Here is a 20,317-nt window from a genome sequence, read left to right as displayed (position 1 = left end):
AAGTTAGTGGAAGGGCACCAACAGGTCACCTGAAGTGCAACCAGGTGACCAGGTCACCTCTGCCCCCTGGCAGTGTGACACCTGACAGGCAGCTCAAAGCCCAGAATTCAGGCTTGGCAGTAACTCTTATTACCTGCCCTCCTCAGAAGAGGCAGCCAAGACTGGGGAAACAGGGTGGCCTGCCGTGGACACCCTGCTAGCAAGTCAAAGGGCTGAGATTCCACCATCAAATCCAGTGCTCTGTGAGGAGCAACTTATGTAGAACATGGTATTTTTGGCAGATGGGTATTTGTTGAATGGAGGATGTAATAAAAGCCACCACTCCTACCTAACAGGAATGATCTACTTATGCTATATAATGATTGTTCGTGTGTTCTGAAGACAAGAGAGCTGAGAATACAAAAAATACAAACTAAAATAAATGCCAGACAGTGACAAGCCTTCCCTAGGAGAGAAGACCTAAGGCTGCTTCCCTCCAGATGCTGTGGTGAGAGGCAGAGAGACCCGCCTGGATGGCGGCAGGGGGATGCCAGACTTCCAAGGCCACAGGGGAGTTGCAGGGTGGACAGAATCCCAAGGGGCCACAGCTAAGGGGCAAGTCTGCACCCACCTGCCTGGGCGTCCACTGAGGCACAGGGGTAACATGCCAAAGGCTGAGAAAGCCCTCTGAGGCCTTCACCAAACACACTGTGGTGGCCCAGTGAAAGCTGGAGGCCACCCAGCAGGGTTCAAAGGAAAATGTGCATGTTATGTGGGAACAGGTGGGAAATTTGACTGGAGAGATAAAAAATATTTTAAAAAAGCTATGAAAATAAATGAAAAAAATATCCATTCAGTGCGTTAACAGAGGATGGGACACAGAGGTGTAAAGAACCAGTGAACCTGAAGATGAGTCAGTATTCAAACTGAATTGCAATGATCCAAACTGAAATATGAGGAAAATAACTGGGAGTCTGAGATGTAGGATCATAAAAAGTCCCAGTAATGCATCCACTATTGGCATTTTAGAAGCAGGGAAGGAGAGAATGGATAGAAGAAATGTTTGAAGAGGTGATGGTTAAGAATTTCATAGAACCATTCAAGCAGGATGAGTCAAAGAAAAATACACAGGCATATAGGAGCCAAACTGCTGAAAACTCAAGGTAAAGAAAAAACAGAAGCTCAATCAGAGGGGGAAGGAGACACATGATACACACACAGGGGAAATGATGGGGTGATGGCTGACGTCTCATCAGCAGCAATGGAGACTAGACGACGGTGGAAATTCCTTAAGGCGCTCAAAGGAGAAAAAATGTCAAACTAGATTTCTCTTTGCAGGAAAAGTATCCCACAAATCTGAAATTGAAATAAAGAGGTTTTCAGGTAGACAAAAGCTGAGGAAGTTTGTTTGTAGGAAATGTTAAACAAAGCTCTCAAGATGGATTAAACTGAGCTGGATTTTTTCACTTGCAACACAAATGGAAAACAGCGTAACTCCCTAGAAAGCAGAATAGGTAAATGTGGGCCCCAGAGCCTAATCTGGAGATGTGAGGCCCTCCCCTGGGAGGGAGAGGAGAGATGGGCCAGAGAGCCAGGCAGAGCACAGAGCAGCAGGGGTGTAATCTGAGGTCCAGAAGTTCCGGGAGGCACAGTCAAACAGCAAGCTGCAGCATGAAGTGGCTCGAGAGCAGACGAGGCCGACCCCTGTCTGTCTCAGGTAAGCTGTACCTATCCTGGGGAACAGCCTGAGTCCTGGGGCCTATGCTGAAGGGCACAACCAGCACTGACAGCTGAGCAACTGCCTCCGAGGGCTTTGTCTGAACTGCCTGCAAAGCTCCACACGTCCTCTGGTCTCCCTGAGACAGCAACATGAAGTCTTTGAGGGAAAAGACCATAGGAGTCCTCATGCACCCGGGTCTGAAGCCCCAGTGCGTCCCATCAAGGCTAAACCAACAAGGGCGACTCAGCAACACTGTGCTAGTTACACAGGTCACTGAACTGCGCAAGCCCACGGGCCTAGCTAATGGCTGTCAGTGACAGTAAATGCATTCACTGGCTTTTGGTTGAAGCTGAAGGCATCATGTGCACAACACTCACAAAGCCAGCACAGGCTTCCAGTGGGCTCTTGCCTTAGGAGGAAGGCAAATTAAACAGTGCAGAAAACTCCCACTCCGTACAGCCAGACAGCCTCCAGGGAAGAGCTGATTCAGTGGTCTGTGCTCATTAACATCACACAGAAGAAACACGCCGAGGAAACAGTTGTGTTGTCAGAAGGCAATTTGGGGCAAAAGAGTGGCAGCAAGCTTGCCGTGAGTGGGCGCCCAGACCGTGTTTCTGTATGCAGCCCACGCAGCTGCCCAGTATTGCCGACACTCAGCAGTTGACTTCACCTGAAGATTTGCTCACCAAGCAGACACGTACAAAACTGCCATCCTGCATTCATACCTGGGGCAGAAACTGCTTCCTGGCAAAGCCCCCCAAGTTTAAATATTTCCCACTTACTTGGCAAGCGGCCAACAAGAGTGAAACCAACTCCAGTGCTCCCCAAATTATGATCACATATCAACTTTGAATTTAGGGGGGATGTGGAAGGAATGAGGAAATCTGAATGACTTGGGGTATAGGTGACCTGGTTCAATCCACAGAGGCTCAAAGCAGGTAGAACAAATTGCAGAAATAAAGCTGCCACTAGAGTTGATGCTAATGTCACATGCTCCTTCCCAGATGCTGGTCACCTGGGGGAGTACCACATTCGGACTGAAGAATTAAACCCCAGGACAGATGGTCAGGGCTAGGGCATACATTACCAATTAATCAGGGAAATTCATAATTATCAGTCTAGTAATGGGCAAATCCTGAGACACCAGATGCCCACTCAGGATCACAGTCTTCAGACCTGCTCCTCTACCTGGATGCATCTCCCTTGATTCATCCTCTTCAGCTGAGAAGACATCCGCAGTTCCTCTTGCTACATACATTCTTCTCACTCAGCCAGTGCCTACCATTTAGTGAATGTTCAGTAAATATTTAAGCATTACATAAAAATCAATTTTTGAGTATAATTTACACACAACAAAATGCACCCAGGTAAGTATTCATTTTGACTTATGACTGCCTGACAAGTGACAAATTCATGCAATTCTGTGGCCACCACCACGATCAACATCTGGAAGTTTTCTGTTACTCCAAGAAGCCCTCTGGTACCCCTTCCTAATAACTACCCCGCAACCCCTGGCAACCATTATCTGCCTTATGTCACTATGGATTAGACTGGCCTTTTCCAGAATTTTGTACACAAGTATGAATGTGCATAAGAAAGATGTATTTTTTTTGGCCTCACCTCTTTTGCTCAGCATCATGATCTTAAATTCATCCCCACTGGTGCATTTGTTGGCGGTTCATTCATTTTTATCGTTGAATACGATTTCACTGAATGAATATTCTCCCACTTGTTTATCCATCTTCTGATGGACATTATGTGTTTTGCAGTTTTATGCCATTATGAATAAAGCTCCTAAGAATACTCACATACAAGCTTTTGTGATACCTAGGAGATGAATTGCTGCAACACATGGTGTGTGAGTAACTTAGGAGCTGCCAAATGGTTTTCCAAAGGAGTCGAGCTATTCCATGTTCCTACCAAACATGTCTGAGGGTTCCTGTTGCTCCACATCACCACCATCTGGTTCTGTGGGCATACACTTAAGCCATCCTAATGATGTGTAGTAGTATCTTACTGCATTTCCCTATCTCAGTGATGTAAGCATATTTTTATGTTGTTTTTTTGATTGAGGGTATTTTAGTGGCCAAGTGTGAAGAAATTCTGCTCAAATCTTTTACCCATTTTTTTTACTGGGTAGTTTTTCTTATTATTGACCTGTAAGGAAACTTTAAATATTCTAAATACAGGTCCTTTGTTAGATATGTGCATTTTATTTTATTCCTAATCTGTGGCTTGCTTTTTCACTTTCTAAATGCTGTGTTTCCAAGGTTTTTAATTTTGATGAAACATAATTTATCATTATTGTCTTTTATGGTTCATACTTTTTGAACGCTAAGAAATCTTTGTCTACCGCAAGATCATGAAGGTTTTCTCCTGTGGTTCTAGAAGTTTTACAGTTTTAGCTTTTACTGTAATCCATTTCAGTTTATTTGTGATTTGAGGATAGGGTCAAGATTCTGTTTTTTCCCTTACAGATATCCAATTGTTCCAGCAACACCTTTCCTTTCGTTGAAAAGACTATCATTTCCCCATTGACATAACTTGGTACGTTTGTCAAAAATCAACTGACTAATATATGTGGTCTATTTCTGGGCTCTGCTCTTCTCCACTGATCTTTTTATCTATCCTTTTGCCAATACCAAACTGTCTCGGTTACTGCAGTGTTATAGTAACTGAAGAAATGAAATAATATAAGTCTTCTGACTTTTATTTTAGCGATCTAGAGATCCACTACATCTTCATATAAACCTTACATTCAATTTTTCACAATTTACTTCTGAAAAAGAGATTGCTGGGATGTTCCACTTCTGTGCAAGAAAAGCTAGCACAATCTTCACTGTCTCTCTCATTGAACGCAGCTATGAAATCTGGACAGAAGGCAGAGTAGCAATTTGAGGCCTCTGGAAAGTAAATAGGAGCAAGAGAATTGGGGAAGAAAGTAAAAAAAAAAAAAAGAGGAACACCAAGGTGGCGATGAGTTCACCATCTATTTTCCTGTTTGGTCCCCCCCAGTATGGACTCAGTGCATCCTGAAACACTGAACTGGGTATTGGTCAGGACAGAGAGGGCTAGCTGAAGCCCCTCTACTTCTGGCTTGAGGAGTGGTAAGGGGATCTCCTAACACTTAGAGAGGGTGGGGAAAATACCGTTTGGGTTTTCTTCTCTGTTCTCTCAGCCCCATGACAACAGTGGTGGCCTGGACAGCAGGTGCTTGAAACTCTCAGAGGGAGACACTGGGCCCTTGATGTGCATACAGTTGCATGAAGTATGTGGCAGAGCAAGGTAAATTAAGCCCAGCTCTTGGACCCAGGGAATCAGGAAACACTGCTGAGATCCTGAAGAGGGAGGAATGTGGGAAAGCAACCCCATAAAGTTGTTTGTGAACAACTGGGCCCACTCCCCATGCCGTATATTCATGGACATGACCCCAAAGAGCATACCACTGATGTTGAGAACTTAGACTCAAGTGGTTTGACACATACGATTAGAGTCCCAGAAAGGGAAAGGAGACAGGACAGAACAGTATTTGGAGAAAAATTTTTACAAATTTGATGAAAACTATAAGCCCATAGATTCAAGCTTAATAAACTTAAGACATTAAAGACCTGTTTACCCAGTATATCATGCCCAGCTTTCAAAAACAACAAAATTACAGGACATACTAAAAGACAACAGAGCTTGGGAGAGACAGAGCAAGCATCAGAATCAGAATCAGAATCATACGTGGCAGAAATGTTGGAATGAATCATCAATCATCACACCAGGAATTAAAACAATGATGATTAATATACCAAGGACTCTAATGGAAAAAGTGGGCAATATGCAAGAACTGATGAGTAATATAAGCAGTGAGAAGGAAGGTAAAAATCAAAAGGAAATGCTAGAAATCAAACACTAACTGAAATGAGAAATGCCTCTGATGGAATCATCAGTAGATGGGACATGGCCAAGGAAAGAATTGATAAGCTTGAAGATAGGTTGATAGAAATGTCCTAAACTGAGATGCCCAGAGAAAAAAGATTGAGAAAAAAAAAAACCCACATAGAACATCCAAGAACTGTGGGACAGTTTCAAAAGGTGTAACATTTAATTTAAATACCAGAAAGAAAGGAGAGAATGGAGCTAAAGAAATATTTGCAGTAATAATAACTGAGAAGTTTCCAGAATTAATTACAGACACTGAGCCACAGATCGGGGAAGCTCAGATAACACCAAGGAGTATAAGCAATCCCCCAAAACTGCACTTTGGCAAATTTTATTCAAATTGTAGGAAATCAAATACAAAGAGAACATCTTGAAAGAAGCCATAGGTAGGAGGGGCGGGGGATGGGTTGGTAGGGGGAATCCTTAACCTAAAGAGGAACGAGTATAAAAATTACAATAGACTTTTTGTTGGAAACCATAAAAGAAGAGAGTGAAGTGAAATTACCTTACATGTTGAAAAACCCATCAACCAAAAATTCCACATCTATTGAGATAATCCTTCAAATATGAAGGAGAGATAAAGACCGTCTCAAACAATGTCTGAAGTGGTATAGTGTTATCTGAAAGTTAAAAATCTATACTAGAAACTCTAGGGCAAGCAGTAAATTTCAAAAAGAAAGTATTGTTATTACATTATTATTATTATAAAGAATTATTACTAAGTGAAGAGAAAATAAAATGGAATCCTATAAAATGCTCAATTAAAACTAGAGAAAACAAAATAGGCTAAGAGAAACAGAATGAATGTGACAAAAGTAAAAGTTATAAACTGGTAGCTATTAATCTAAGTAATAAATAATCACTAAAAATGTGAATGGTCCAAAATACACTAATTGTAGTAAAGTCTGACTCCATTTTTTGATGTTTGCTGATGGCTTCTCAGCATCACCCCTGTCTTTCCCTTGTGCCTGTACATGGGGATAAGAAAGCACAGGCATTTTCTTTGTTTCCAGTGGGAAGCTCAAACCATGCAACCCTGGCTCGTGCAGGAGAATGGTTTCTAGCCTGGGACCACTGCCTGTGTGCCTCAAGCAGTGGCTGCCTTTCACAGCGTGCTCACTCACTGGCACCGGTGCCCCTCGCAGGGGTGGGCCCACTGGCCGTGTTTGGGAAGAGCAGCTTCTGTGTGTCACGCTGAGCCACACGCACACCATGAACACCTCTGCTGCTCTCACTCCTGCTCCCATGCCTGTGTCACCAAAGAGGGTCCTAAACCTCAGAATCATAAGAAAAATTCACAATGGCATCCCAGTGGCCCATCCAAAGGGCTAATGCCATCATGACATGTAGGAGGCCCCCAACCCTAATGACGCTTGTTCGAGGCTCTTTAGAAGAAGAAATGTATATATGTGAGCAGGACAGAGTACCCCATCCCATAAGTATACCCAGTAACCACCGTTAAGGAGAGGGAGAGAGGGCGGGAAGGAGGGCGGGGGCAGGGCAGAGGGAGGAAGGAGTGAGCAAACAAGCAAATGAACCAATGAGCCTGAATACAGGGGAAGAAACAAAAACTGAACCAGAGGTACAAAATTTGAATCAACTGGAAGTCTGGAATGTATTAAAAGAGTTTATACAGGAATATAGGGCTTTGACTGGTTTTGTTTCTTTTACCATTGTAATCATTTTTAAGTGTACAATTCAGTGACATTAAGAACATTTAGAATGCTATGCAACCATTATAGAACTTTTTCCTCATCCCAAATAGACCCCTGTACCTGTTAAACAATGAATCCCCAAACCTCTCCAGCACCTGGTGGCCTCTATTATACTTCCTGTCTCTAGGAATTTGCCTATTTTAATTCTTCATGTAAGTGTAATCATACATTATTTGTCCCTTTGTGTCTGGCTTGTTTTAGCACAACATTTTTTAGGTTATCCATGTTGTAACATGTATCAGAATTTCAGTCTTTTTATGCCTAATATTCCATTGTGTGGATATATCACATTTTGCTTATCCATTCACCTGTTGATGGATATTGGAGTTGTTTCCACCTTTTGGCTATTGTGATGTTTCTATGAACATTGTGTTCAAGTATCAGTTTGAGTCTCTGCTTCCAGTTCTTTGGAGTATGTACGTAGGAGTGGAATTGCTGGATCATATGGTAACTCCACGTTTAACCATTTGAGACACTTCCAGGTTGTTCTCCACAATGGCTATACCATTTTATATTCCCATCAGCAGTACACAAGGGTGTTATTCTCCTTTTTTTTTTGGTAATAGTTGTCCTAATGGGTGTGAATTGGTACCTTAGTTGTTTTTATTTGCATTTCCTAAGTAAGCAAAAAAACATAATAAGAAAAACACAAATTACAGTTAAGGCATAGCCTACAAAATATCTGGCCAGTACTCCTCAAAGCTTTCAAGGTCATGAAAACCAAGGAAATTCTGAGAAAACTATCACAGCCATGAAGAGCCAGTTATGATTTTCCAGTCTCTTTTCTGTCCTTCACTTTGGGTATTTATTGCTGTATCTTTAATTCATTACTTTTTTTCTTCTACTGTGTCTAATGCTCCTATCCAATGAAATGTTCTTTTCTGGTATTGTGAGGGAACAATCAGTGAAGCAGGTCTATTTTACTTCTGTGGTCAGGGCAGTGATCTCTGGTAAAGCCCTGAAAACTGAATTCCTGGAATATTCACATAGCTACTGCTTAATCATGTTCTGATATATGCCTGAAGCAGTGGCTCAAAATGAACGAGGCTCTAGATGTTTCAAGTAAACATGAAGATCTACAATGTGCACTTGGGGCCTGATTTGGGGACCATACCATGACTGTTCATATGGCTATACGACTAGTCTCCTTTAAGAACTCTGAACTCCAACAAGACTTGAATGAGCTTCCCTGGTGGAAACATGTCGCATGTGTCTTTGCAATTCACAGTTGGAGAGAAAAGTCCATCTCTATGACTCTCACAGAGGGACGGAGAACTTGGAAGCCTGTGCATGACCTCCCTAACATCTGCCTTTTCAAAAAAAAGTTTGTTGTTTTCTGTTCCTGCACTTTATCCGTTGTTATAACAAGCCTTAGACATGAGTAACTTTATGTTGAAGCATATGAGTCCTTTCAGCAAATCACCAAATCAGGTAATGATAATGGGACTCCCTGAAACAGATATTGCATTTCTCACCTCTTACAGGTCACTTTGATTTTTTAAAAATATGTTCATGTTTCCTTTTAAATATTTGTACTCAGTTTAATAGTGGTTTATTATTCTGAGTTATTTCAATCATGTAGTTATTTCTGGGTCTATCACTAATTTTTTTTTGTTATGGTTCACATTTTCCTGTGTCTTGGCATGTCTAGTAATTTTTTACTGGAGATGGGACACTATTGCTGTTATATTGTTGAGTGGTTTACTGTCTCCCTTTAAGGAGTGCTGTGCTTTCTTTTGCAGGCAGTAACTTCTAGATCATCTTGGTCTCATTAAGGCCTGTCTTAACACTTTGCTAGGGGAGGTTTACAGTAGACTTCCCTCGAGGGACAGTTCAACCTTACTACTAAAGTATGACCCCTGTAGGGTCACCATTTAAATCCTGAGGCCTGTCCTCTGCTAGTCAGTTAGAATATTTCCTCACCTTCTGAGACCTGTGGCTGTTGTTCGAATTATAACTCCCTGCCATTTCTTGCCTCTTCTTCTAGAATGTGGCTTAATATTCAGCAAAGCCTCAAGGAGACCCCACAGAAGGTTTCTGGAGCCCTTTTCTTCTCGGCCCCCATGTGCGTCTCCCCCACAAATCCCAGCTGACTCAGTCTCTCGGAATTCCAATCTCCCTCCTAACTTAGCAAGACTGCCAGGTTCTATTAGGGTTCTGCCTTATATTTGTGGTCTAAAAATTACTTTCCTGCAGAAAGTTGGGGTGACTGTAGGGATAACCTCATTTGTTTCCCTTCTCTCAGGGATCAGTCTGCACACTGTCTGTTCTGAATGCAGTAATTCCTCATTTCCTCACTTGTTTATAGAGGGATGTTCAGTCTAGTTCTTGTCATTCCAACATAGGGGGAAGCTTAAGTCTCAACAATTATTTGATCTCTTGCAATAAATTCCTATCAGGTCTATCACTCTCTACCTAGACAAATTGGATGGTTCTCTGTTGGGAAATAAAACCGCAACTTGAAAAACTGCACTATTTCTCAGAAATATATAAAATGTACTAAACCACATCATACAGATTATCTTAGCTCGAACTGTTTTAACACTTGCTCATAAAGAGACCTGTATATTCCAAAAGATTACAGTAACAGGAGCTCAATAGTATCACATATCTCAAACCCTAAAGATAAGACCACTGACAATACTGTTGTAGCAACCAGCCTAGTTTACTAATTCTGACCAATTGCTACCCCGACCCACTTACTAACCTCTTCTATGCAACCATCCCTTGGCTAACCCTAGCCTCTCAAATCCTCACAGTTCCTTTCTCTAACTCCCATTTGAGATGATACTGAGACCCTGTCAAGCAATGCTCTCCCTTGCTAAGTTTAATGAACCCAACTTGTAAAATGAATTTTTATTTACAGGTTTTTTAAATTGTATTTTTACAGGTTTTATTATTATTATTTTATTTATCTTATTTATTACAGAATTTCTATGACAGGTTTTCCTAGTAATCTTTTATGTGAGCTTTGGAAATCACTGATGCTCCCAGGAAGTTGAACAGAGACCCACCATAGCGCCAAAACACTGACTCGGCACTTTAGTGAGGACCTCAAGCTTTCCTGCTTAGAGGTTTCTTTGTCTGCCGTGAAAAGGTAAATCAGTGGTAAGTCTGACTGAGCTCCAATCCTTTTTAATACAATCTTAAGTTCACATGAAATTTATTTTGTCTGCCCTAGGGAAAAAGTTCCCCAATATATTTTAATTAACCGATCAAATTTTTACTTACTTTAACTTCCTTGGTGGACATATTAGTTATACACTGCTATGTAACAAATTACTCCAAAACTTAGCAGCTTGAAAAACGAATGTTTTATTATGTCACAGGTCCTGAGGGTTCAGACTCTGGCAGTGGCTGAGCTGACTGACCTAGCCCAAAGTCTCTCAAGAGATTGCAGTCAAGCTGCTGGCATAGGAAGCCTTGCCTAGGAAAGTATTCACTTCAAGCTCAATCACATGGACGCTGGCAGACCTCAGTTTCTTGCTGTTGGCTGGAGACTTCACTTCCTCACCAGCTGGGCCCCTCCACGGGCTTCCTGAGAGACCTCATGACATGGCAGCTCTCTTTTCCCAGAGCAAGTGGTCCAAGAAAGTGCACAAGAGTCACGAAAACTTAAGCTGCAATCCTTTTATGACCTGATCTTAGAAGCGACTCACCATCACTTCCGCCATATGCCACTAGTCACACAGACCGACCTAGGTACAACACGGGAGGGGACTACAAAAGGATGTGGCCACCCAGAGCTGTGGACGCTGCCTACCACAGTGAGCTCTGCTGAAGCACTGTGTGCCGGGATTTCCCCTACCCGCCTACGCATGGGCACCTGCCCCATGTCTGCAGGAGCATTCCTTAGAAAGGGCCCTGACTTGTCATCACAGAAGCCAAGATACCCTATACCAGGTGTCAGGTTCTACGTGTCAGGAACTCAACAAATGTATTTAATTGTTCTAAATCTGTGAAACAGGTAATATAGTCTGTACTTAATAAATGCAGACTAGGAAAAGTTAAGTAATTTATTATGACATATGTCTCATGAGTCATAATACCAGGTATTCCCAAATCTTATCATTCTTCAAAGTTTAGGTTCTTTCCATAATTCCCAGCTTCTTCTGACTGGTTCCTGGCTCTAACCTGGCTCCTGCCAGTTTGATTTCCCCCTAACCCCTCACTCACACTACCTCGGTACTCCACTTTCCTTCATACTGTATGGATCTGAAGGTTCGGGTTCTTAGTGTTAGTCCCACAGCTGAAGTCCTTTTGCAGCATCCTTACATGATGATACCAGACTTTTGAAATTTGTTGAGCCCTGCCCTTATGGCTTAGCACAGGCAAATTTCATGAATATTGCATATATGCCTGAAATGAGTACATTTTCATGTTAGATGTAGTCTTCTTAAGTTCATTAAATTGAGCTTCTTAACTGAGCTATTTAAATATGTACCTTTAATGACCTTTTTTTGGTATTTGATCTAATAACTGAGGCAAATTAAAATCTTTACTATAACAGAGGATGTCAGTTTTTCCTTGTTGATCTGTATGCATCTATATGTTTTAGATGTATTCAAGTTTTATCTGCCAGGTAAAAATCTATCTATTACAATTAAAAACATCTTTATCCCAGGACAGTAGAAAAGAGGAAAGAGATGAAGCGCTGGTGAATGTATAAGGGAGCCAATCACAGACGGGTTCAGATCTCAGCCTTCTCTCCTCTTTTCAAAGGGAAGATAATTAACCTTCCTGATAGTCTGTTACCTGGACAGTAGCTATAAATCCTCTGGGTGGGTTATTTCCTTCCACAAATGCCAATGAGAAGACAGGCACGTTTTTTCACTGCTTCTCTCTGTGAGGCATAGGATTTTTCACTCACTCTCTACTGGGGGTACAGCTCATTAAGGCCCCAGTTTTATAAAAAGGTTTCCGACCTGAAATTCTACCCAGGCAATCCTGGGCTTTAGGTTTTCGCTCTATGCTCAGTACAAAAACAGAAGCTCTCAAGACTTCCACGGTTCCTGGTTTCACTTCATTAGGGTTTCTGGAAACCATTGATTCTGTGTGTCCATGTGGTGCTCAGCAATATGGTAACAAAAAGAGATTTTAAAAACTATTTTTATCTAGTATTTTAGTTGAATCCTCTGAAAGCATCATTCAGAGCCTCTCCATAATGTTTCAAATCATTGAAATCCTATTTGTCCCTCAAGATTCAGTTCAAATGTAACTGCTTCCACTAAACTCAGATCAGCTATCCCAACCCTATCCCCATTCCCATGGAAATTAGTATCTTTGTTTCCCACTGTGCTCTTACTACCTCAGTTATAGCAACTAATACACCCTGCCTTACTTTTCAGAGAGTTACATTTGTATTTTACTTTCCCCAATAACATAGCAATTAAAAAACTGGATCCTTTGTCAGTCATCTTGGGGTCCCCCACCCACCTCTAGCTGTGTTCCACTCCTGCCTCCAGAGAGGGGAGCAAAATGCCCCATCTACAGAAGGTGTTCACCAATTGTTTATTGGCTAAAATTTTTCTTTTAAAAAGGTATGTCCAAAATTCTGACCGCAGAACCATCCAATCCTATGGCACTGGGTGATGGCTCGTGTGCTGCTCAGGAGCGCAGTGGCTATCTGAGAGCCTTGGGTCAGGCTGCTCTGTGGTGTGCTCCCCAAGGAAACAAGAGGTTTCCCAGAAGGACCTTGGCTAGGCCTCCCACTTCGAAGGCCTTTTAGACTGTGCCAGGGGTACAAATTCAACTGGGATCTCATAATAGCAACTGTTCATTTACTGAACTTCACTACAATTAAACAGTAGTGGACTGAATCATTTTAAACAGTTTCAAATTAGTGAAATTTCAAATAATAACAGTATTGAAAACTTTTAATATTCCTGTTAGAATCAACACGAAAAAGAAATTCAAGCATTTCTCTCTGACATGAGACAATCTGCTCAGTTTGGGGCACACTGATAAGAGAAGGGACTCCAAGGTCGTCACCATGGGAAACCGGGACAGGGCGTGGCCAAGGCGGGTGTCTGACAGTGGGCAAATGTGTACTTAAAGGAGGAACAGCCGGTAGACTACAGAGCATGTGCGACTTCCTCACACACCCAGTCCTCTGCAGCAGCTACTCTAGGGCACTGCCACAACACCTCTCACCAGCAGCCATGTGTGGATTCCAGGCCCGCACACTCTAAGACTGTTTTATAGTCCATTTCCTAACTGACAGTATATTTTCACAGAAACAACAAAGCAAGGGGATAAAAACACTAGCAACCAGAAGAGTTACTTAGATTAACTGTGCGATTCAAAGGTCTTTCAGAGAGAAGCTCAGCTCTGATTTGGAAGAGCGTCAGTCTTAGCTCACCTCACAATGGGGTTCCGAGCTCAGACGTCAAGGAGGCAGTGTCGCTGCCTCTTCCAGCCCACCGAGCCTGCTGAGCACATGCCTACATGCCTGCTGCTGTCCTGCCTCCTTGTCCACGTTGTCTTCGTGCTGTAAAGAAAGGTCCACACTGGTTCCCACAAAACAGAGCAGGTGCCAAGAGCACAGACCCACTTTATCCGAAAGTGCTCGTGAAAGAAATGGGAATATGACAAGGAGAACCAGCCAGCAGCAGGTCTAGCCTCAGCAGCCCTTCTGGGTGATGTCGCGTCCCGACGCCTTCGTGATATCCAAACTGGTGAGTATCTGTCCAGAAGAAAACCAAGCAAATGTAACCAGCAGTATTTCAGTATTGCTTCATGAAAATAGGTTCTGAATATTAGATCTATATTGTCCTCTACAGTACACAAAGCAGTTACTAATAAAAATCTTTTTGACAATGTGTTTTGTAATAGTTTTTCAAACTACACTGAGTGAAATCAGTTAAAAACAAAAAATCCAACCCTCCTGCTTCCGTACCTCACCACAGGTGGGGTGAATTCCAATTGTGTCATCCAGTAACTGCTTTGTGAGCCCACACTTCATTGCAGCTGCAAATCCCTGGGTGACTTCACCGGCACTGGGCCCAAGAATATGAAATCCTATCACCCGATTCTTTAATAGAGAAACAATAACAAAGAGAAACCCAGTAGGTTAATGGTTTGAACAGGAATCTGTTCATTTCAAGTTCACAGTTAGTATTTACAGCATCTACTATAGAAAAAGAACCCTAATGTGGAAATGAGCAGAGAACATTACCATGAAACAGAGCCACTGTAAGAATCTGTTAAATGAGCCAGTAAATGCACATCCAGAGTTAATTTGCACTCAAATTTACGAGAACAAGCAATTTACCCACTGCATGAGGGAGTTCCTTAGTATGATGTAAATTTCCAAATTATGCTGAGACAGTGCTAAACAACAACATAACAAATCTGAATTAAGTCCACCATTGGAGTAATTCTAAGGCGGCAGGATTTCCTGGAATTGCTGTGATTCCTGGCCCAGGGGGAAAGCTGTCTGGCTTCTAATGTAACCACAGATACCCAGGAGTAGCCAGGGTGGGGCTTCTCAGGTAGAGGGGCATGTGATGAGCAGACCCATGGGGACAGGAAAGCAGGATTCAATGTGCATTTCCAAGGTAACACTGCATGCTACACTGTCTTTTCACCCATTTTTTTCCATCAGGCTCTCTTCTTCATTTTGACCTTCAATAGGAAAAGTGTACAACAGGAGGGGGGCGGAGCCAGGATGGCAGCGTGAGTAGAGCAGAGGAACTCTCCTCCCAAAACCACATAGAATTATGAAAATATAACAAAGACAACTTCCTAAAATAGGGACCAGAGGACACAGGACAACATCCAGACCACATTCACACCTGCGAGAACCCAGCGCCTCACGAATGGGGTAAGACAGAAGCCCCGGCACGGCGGGACACGAGCGCCCCTCCCCCCGGCTCCCGGCCGGTGGAAAGAAACTGGAGCGGTTTTTTTCTTTTTTTTTGGCAAGTGCTTTATGGAAGCCTTAAAGGGACAGGGACCCCAATACCAGGGAAACAGGGTAGTAAGACCGGTGAGCGGGTGCCTGAGAACGGCGCCTGAGGACAAAGAATATCGCGCGTTTTTCCTTTTTCTTCGGCGAGTGCTTTTTGGAAGCCTTAAAGGGACAGGGACCCCAGTACTAGGGAAATGGCAGCAAGACTGGTGAGCAGGTGCCTGAGACTGGAGCCTGAGGACGAACAATATCGCGCATTTCTCCCTTTTTTTTTTCTTGGCGAGTGCTTTTCGGAAGCCTTAAAGGGACAGGAACCCCAATACTAGGGAAACAGGGCAGCAAGACCGGTGAGCGGGTGCCTGAGACCGGTGCCTGAGAACAAAGAAAATCGAGCATTTTTTCCTTTTTTTTTTTTCCCGCTTTCGTTGTTGCTGTTGTTGTTTTGGTTTAGAGAGTGCTTTTTGGAAGTCTTAAAGGGGCAGGACAGGACACTTAGCCCAGAGGCAGGGAATCTGGGGATCTCTGCACACTCTAACCCCCCGGGCAACAGGGAGCACAGAGGCCCCTTACGGAGATAAATAGCCTCCTGGCCGCTCCCCCTCCAACGGGGCTCCACCATTTTGGAGGAGCAGCCCCAGTCAGGCCACGCCCACAGAACAGCAGAGATAAACTCCATAGCAAATGGGCGGGTAGCAGAAGCCCTGTCTGCACAGAGCTGACAAGCATAAGCCACTAGAGGTCACTGTTCGCCCAAGAGAGGAAGGCCACAAACCAACAAGAAGGAAAGCTCTTCCAGCTGTCACTCGTACCAGCTCTGCAAACTATCTCTATCACCATGAAAAGGCAAAACTACAGGCAGACAAAGATCACAGAGGCAACACCTGAGAAGGAGACAGACCTAACCAGTCCTCCTGAAAAAGAAATAAAAATAAAAATCATGAACATGCTGACTGAGATGCAGAGAAAAATGCAAGAGAAATCAGAGAAAAATGCAAGAGCAATGGGATGAAGTCCGGAGGGAGATCACAGATGTCAGGAAGGAGATCACAGAAGTGAAACAATCCCTGGAAGGATTTATAAGCAGAATGGATAAGATGCAAGAGGCCATTAAAGGAATAGAAACCAGAGAACAGGAACGTATAGAAGCTGACATAGAGAGAGATAAAGGATCTCCAGGAACGAAACAACACTAAGAGAACTATGTGACCAAGCCAAAAGGAATAATATTCGTATTATAGGGATAACAGAAGAATAAGAAAGAGGAAAAGGGATAGAAAGTCTCTTTGAAGAAATAATTGCTGAAAACTTCCCCAAACTGGGGGAGGAAATAATCGAACAGACCACGGAAATACACAGAACCCCCAACAGAAAGGATCCAAGGAGGACAACACCAAGACACATAATAATTAAAATGGCAAGGATCAAGGACAAGGAAAGAATTTTAAAGGCAGCTAGAGAGAAAAAGGTCACCTACAAAGGAAAACCCATCAGGCTAACATCAGACTTCTCCACAGAAACCCTACAGGCCAGAGGAGAATGGCATGATATACTTAATGCAATGAAACATAAGGGCCTTGAACCAAGGATACTGTATCCAGCACGACTATCATTTAAATATGATGGTGGGATTAAACAATTCCCAGACATGCAAAAGCTGACGGAATTTGCTTCCCACAAGCCACCTCTACAGGGCATCTTACAGGGACTTCTCCAGATGGGAGCACTCCTAAAAAGAGCACAGAACAAAACATACAACATATGAAGAATGGAGGAGGAGGAATAAGAAGGGAGAGAAGAAAAGAATCTCCAGACAGTGTATATAACAGCTCAATAAGCGAGCTAAGTTAGGCAGTAAGATACTAAAGAAGCTAACCTTGAACCTTTGGTAACCATGAATCTAAAGCCTGCAATGGCAATAAGTACATATCTCTCAATAGTCACCCTAAATGTAAATGGACTTAATGTCCCAATCAAAAGACACAGAGTAATAGAATGGATAAAAAAGCAAGACCCATCTATATTCTGCTTACAAGAAACTCACCTCAAACCCAAAGACAAGCACAGACTAAAAGTCAAAGGATAGAAAAACATATTTCAGGCAAACAACAGTGAGAAGAAAGCAGGGGTTGCAGTACTAATATCAGACAAAATAGACTTCAAAACAAAGAAAGTAACAAGAGATAAAGAAGGACACTACAAAATGATAAAGGGCTCAGTCCAACAAGAGGATATAACCATTCTAAATATATATGCACCCAACACAGGAGCACCAGCATTTGTGAAACAAATACTAACAGAACTAAAGAGGGAAATAGACTGCAATGCATTCCTTTTTGGAGACTTCAACACACCACTCACCCCAAAGGATAGATCCACCGGGCAGAAAATAAGTAAGGACACACAGGCATTGAACAACACACTAGAACAGATGGACCTAACAGACATCTATAGAACTCTACATCCAAAAGCAACAGGATATACATTCTTCTCAAGTGCACATGGAACATTCTCCAGAATAGACTACATACTAGCTCACAAAAAGAGTCTCAGTAAATTCCAAAATATTGACATTCTACCAACCAATTTTTCAGACCACAAAGGTATAAAACTAGAAATAAATTCTACAAAGAAAACAAAAAGGCTCACAAACACATGGAGGCTTAACAACATGCTTCTAAATAACCAATGGATCAATGAACAAATCAAAATAGAGATCAAGGAATATATAGAAACAAATAACAACAACACAAAGCCCCAACTTCTGTGGGATGCAGCGAAAGCACTCTTAAGAGGAAAGTATATAGCGATCCAGGCACACCTGAAGAAGGAAGAACAATCACAAATGAATAGTCTAACATCACAACTACTGAAACTGGAAAAAGAAGAACAAATGAGGCCTAAAGTCAGCAGAAGGAGGGACATAATAAAGATCAGAGAAGAAATAAACAAAATTGAGAAGAATAAAACAATAGAAAAAATCAACGAAAACAAGAGCTGGTTCTTTGAGAAAATAAACAAAATAGATAAGCCTCTAGACAGACTTATTAAAAGAAAAAGAGAATCAACACAAATCAACATAATCAGAAATGAGAATGGAAAAATCATGACAGACCCCACAGAAATACAAAGAATTATTAAAGACTACTATGAAAACCTATATGCCAACAAGCTGGAAAACCTAGAAGAAATGGACAACTTCCTAGAAAAATACAACCTTCCAAGACTGACCAAGGAAGAAACATAAAAGTTAAACAAACCAATTACGAGCAAAGAAATTGAAACGGTAATCAAAAAACTACTGAAGAACAAAGCACCCGGGCCAGACGGATTTACCTCAGAATTTTATCAGATACACAGAGAAGACATAATACCCATTCTCCTTAAAGTGTTCCAAAAAATAGAAGAGGAGGGAATACTCCCAAACTCATTCTATGAAGCCAACATCACCCTAATACCAAAACCAGGCAAAGACCCCACCAAAAAAGAAAATTACAGACCAATATCCCTGATGACTGTAGATGCAAAAATGTTCAATAAAATATTAGCAAACAGAATTCAACAGTATATCAAAAGGATCATGCACCATGACCAAGTGGGGTTCATCCCAGGGATGCAAGGATGGTACAACATTCGAAAATCCATCAACATCATCCACCACATCAACAAAAAGAAAGACAAAAACCACATGATCATCTCCATAGATGCTGAAAAAGCATTTGACAAAATTCAACATCCATTCATGATAAAAACTCTCAGCAAAATGGGAATAGAGGGCAAGTACCTCAACATAATAAAGGCCATATATGATAAACCCACAGCCAACATTATACTGAACAGCGAGAAGCTGAAAGCATTTCCTCTGAGATCGGGAACCAGACAGGGATGCCCACTCTCCCCACTGTTATTTAACATAGTACTAGAGGTCCTAGCCACGGCAATCAGACAAAACAAAGAAATACAAGGAATCCAGATTGGTAAAGAAGAAGTTAAAACTGTCACTATTTGCAGATGACATGCTATTGTACATAAAAAACCCAAAAGACTCCATGCAAAACTACTAGAACTGATATCGGAATACAGCAAAGTTGCAGGATACAAAATTAACACACAGAAATCTGTGGCTTTCCTATACACTAACAATGAACCAATAGAAAGAGAAATCAGGAAAACAATTCCATTCACAATTGCATCAAAAAGAATAAAATACCTAGGAATAAATCTAACCAAAAAAGTGAATGACCTATACTCTGAAAACTACAAATCACTCTTAAGAGAAATTAAAGGGGACACTAACAAATGGAAACTCATCCCATGCTCGTGGCTAGGAAGAATCAATATCGTCAAAATGGCCATCCTGCCCAAAGCAATATACAGATTTGATGCAATCACTATCAAATTACCAGCAACATTCTTCAACGAACTGGAACAAATAGTTAAAAAATTCATATGGAAACACCAGAGACCCCGAATAGTCAAAGCAATCCTGAGAAGAATAAAGTGGGGGGGATCTCACTCCCCAACTTCAAGCTCTACTACAAAGCCATAGTAATCAAGACAATTTGTTACTGGCATAAGAACAGAGCCACCGACCTGTGGAACAGATTAGAGACTCCAGAAATTAACCCAAACATATATGGTCAATTAATATTTGATAAAGGAGCCATGGACATACAATGGCAAAATGACAGTCTCTTCAACAGATGGTGCTGGCAAAACTGGACAGCTACATGTAGGAGAATGAAACTGGACCTTTGTCTAACCCCATATACAAAGGTAAACTCAAAATGGATCAAAGACCTGAATGTAAGTCATGAAACCATTAAACTCTTGGAAAAAAACATAGGCAAAAACCTCTTAGACATAAACATGAGTGACCTCTTCTTGAACATATCTCCCCGGGCAAGGAAAACAACAGCAAAAATGAGCAAGTGAGACTACATTAAGCTGAAAAGCTTCTGTACAGTGAAAGACACCATCAATAGAACAAAAAGGAACCCTACAGTATGGGAGAATCTATTTGAAAATGACAGATCCGATAAAGGCTTGATGTCCAGAATATATAAA

At 41.9% G+C, this 20,317-nt stretch overlaps 1 protein-coding gene across 2 annotated transcripts in view; it reads right to left on the bottom strand.

Annotated features, from left to right (window-relative positions):
• Nucleotides 1-10,640: 10,640 nt before the first annotated feature.
• TXNRD3 (thioredoxin reductase 3) overlaps nt 10,641-20,317 on the bottom strand; it is a 62,778-nt gene continuing 53,101 nt past the window's right edge. For both annotated transcript variants that reach the window (XM_037024008.2, XM_073231158.1), the window contains 2 exons: nt 14,240-14,374; nt 10,641-14,026 (listed from right to left, as the gene is read on the bottom strand). In XM_037024008.2, coding sequence (XP_036879903.2) covers nt 13,964-14,026; nt 14,240-14,374 — 198 coding nt within the window. In that variant the 3' untranslated portion in view covers nt 10,641-13,963. The remainder of the gene's footprint in view (nt 14,027-14,239; nt 14,375-20,317) is intronic.

Source organism: Manis javanica, chromosome 3 (genome assembly GCF_040802235.1).
Source record: "Manis javanica isolate MJ-LG chromosome 3, MJ_LKY, whole genome shotgun sequence".
NCBI classification, from domain to species: domain Eukaryota; kingdom Metazoa; phylum Chordata; class Mammalia; order Pholidota; family Manidae; genus Manis; species Manis javanica.
This window is presented reverse-complemented; position numbering and strand designations above follow the sequence as displayed.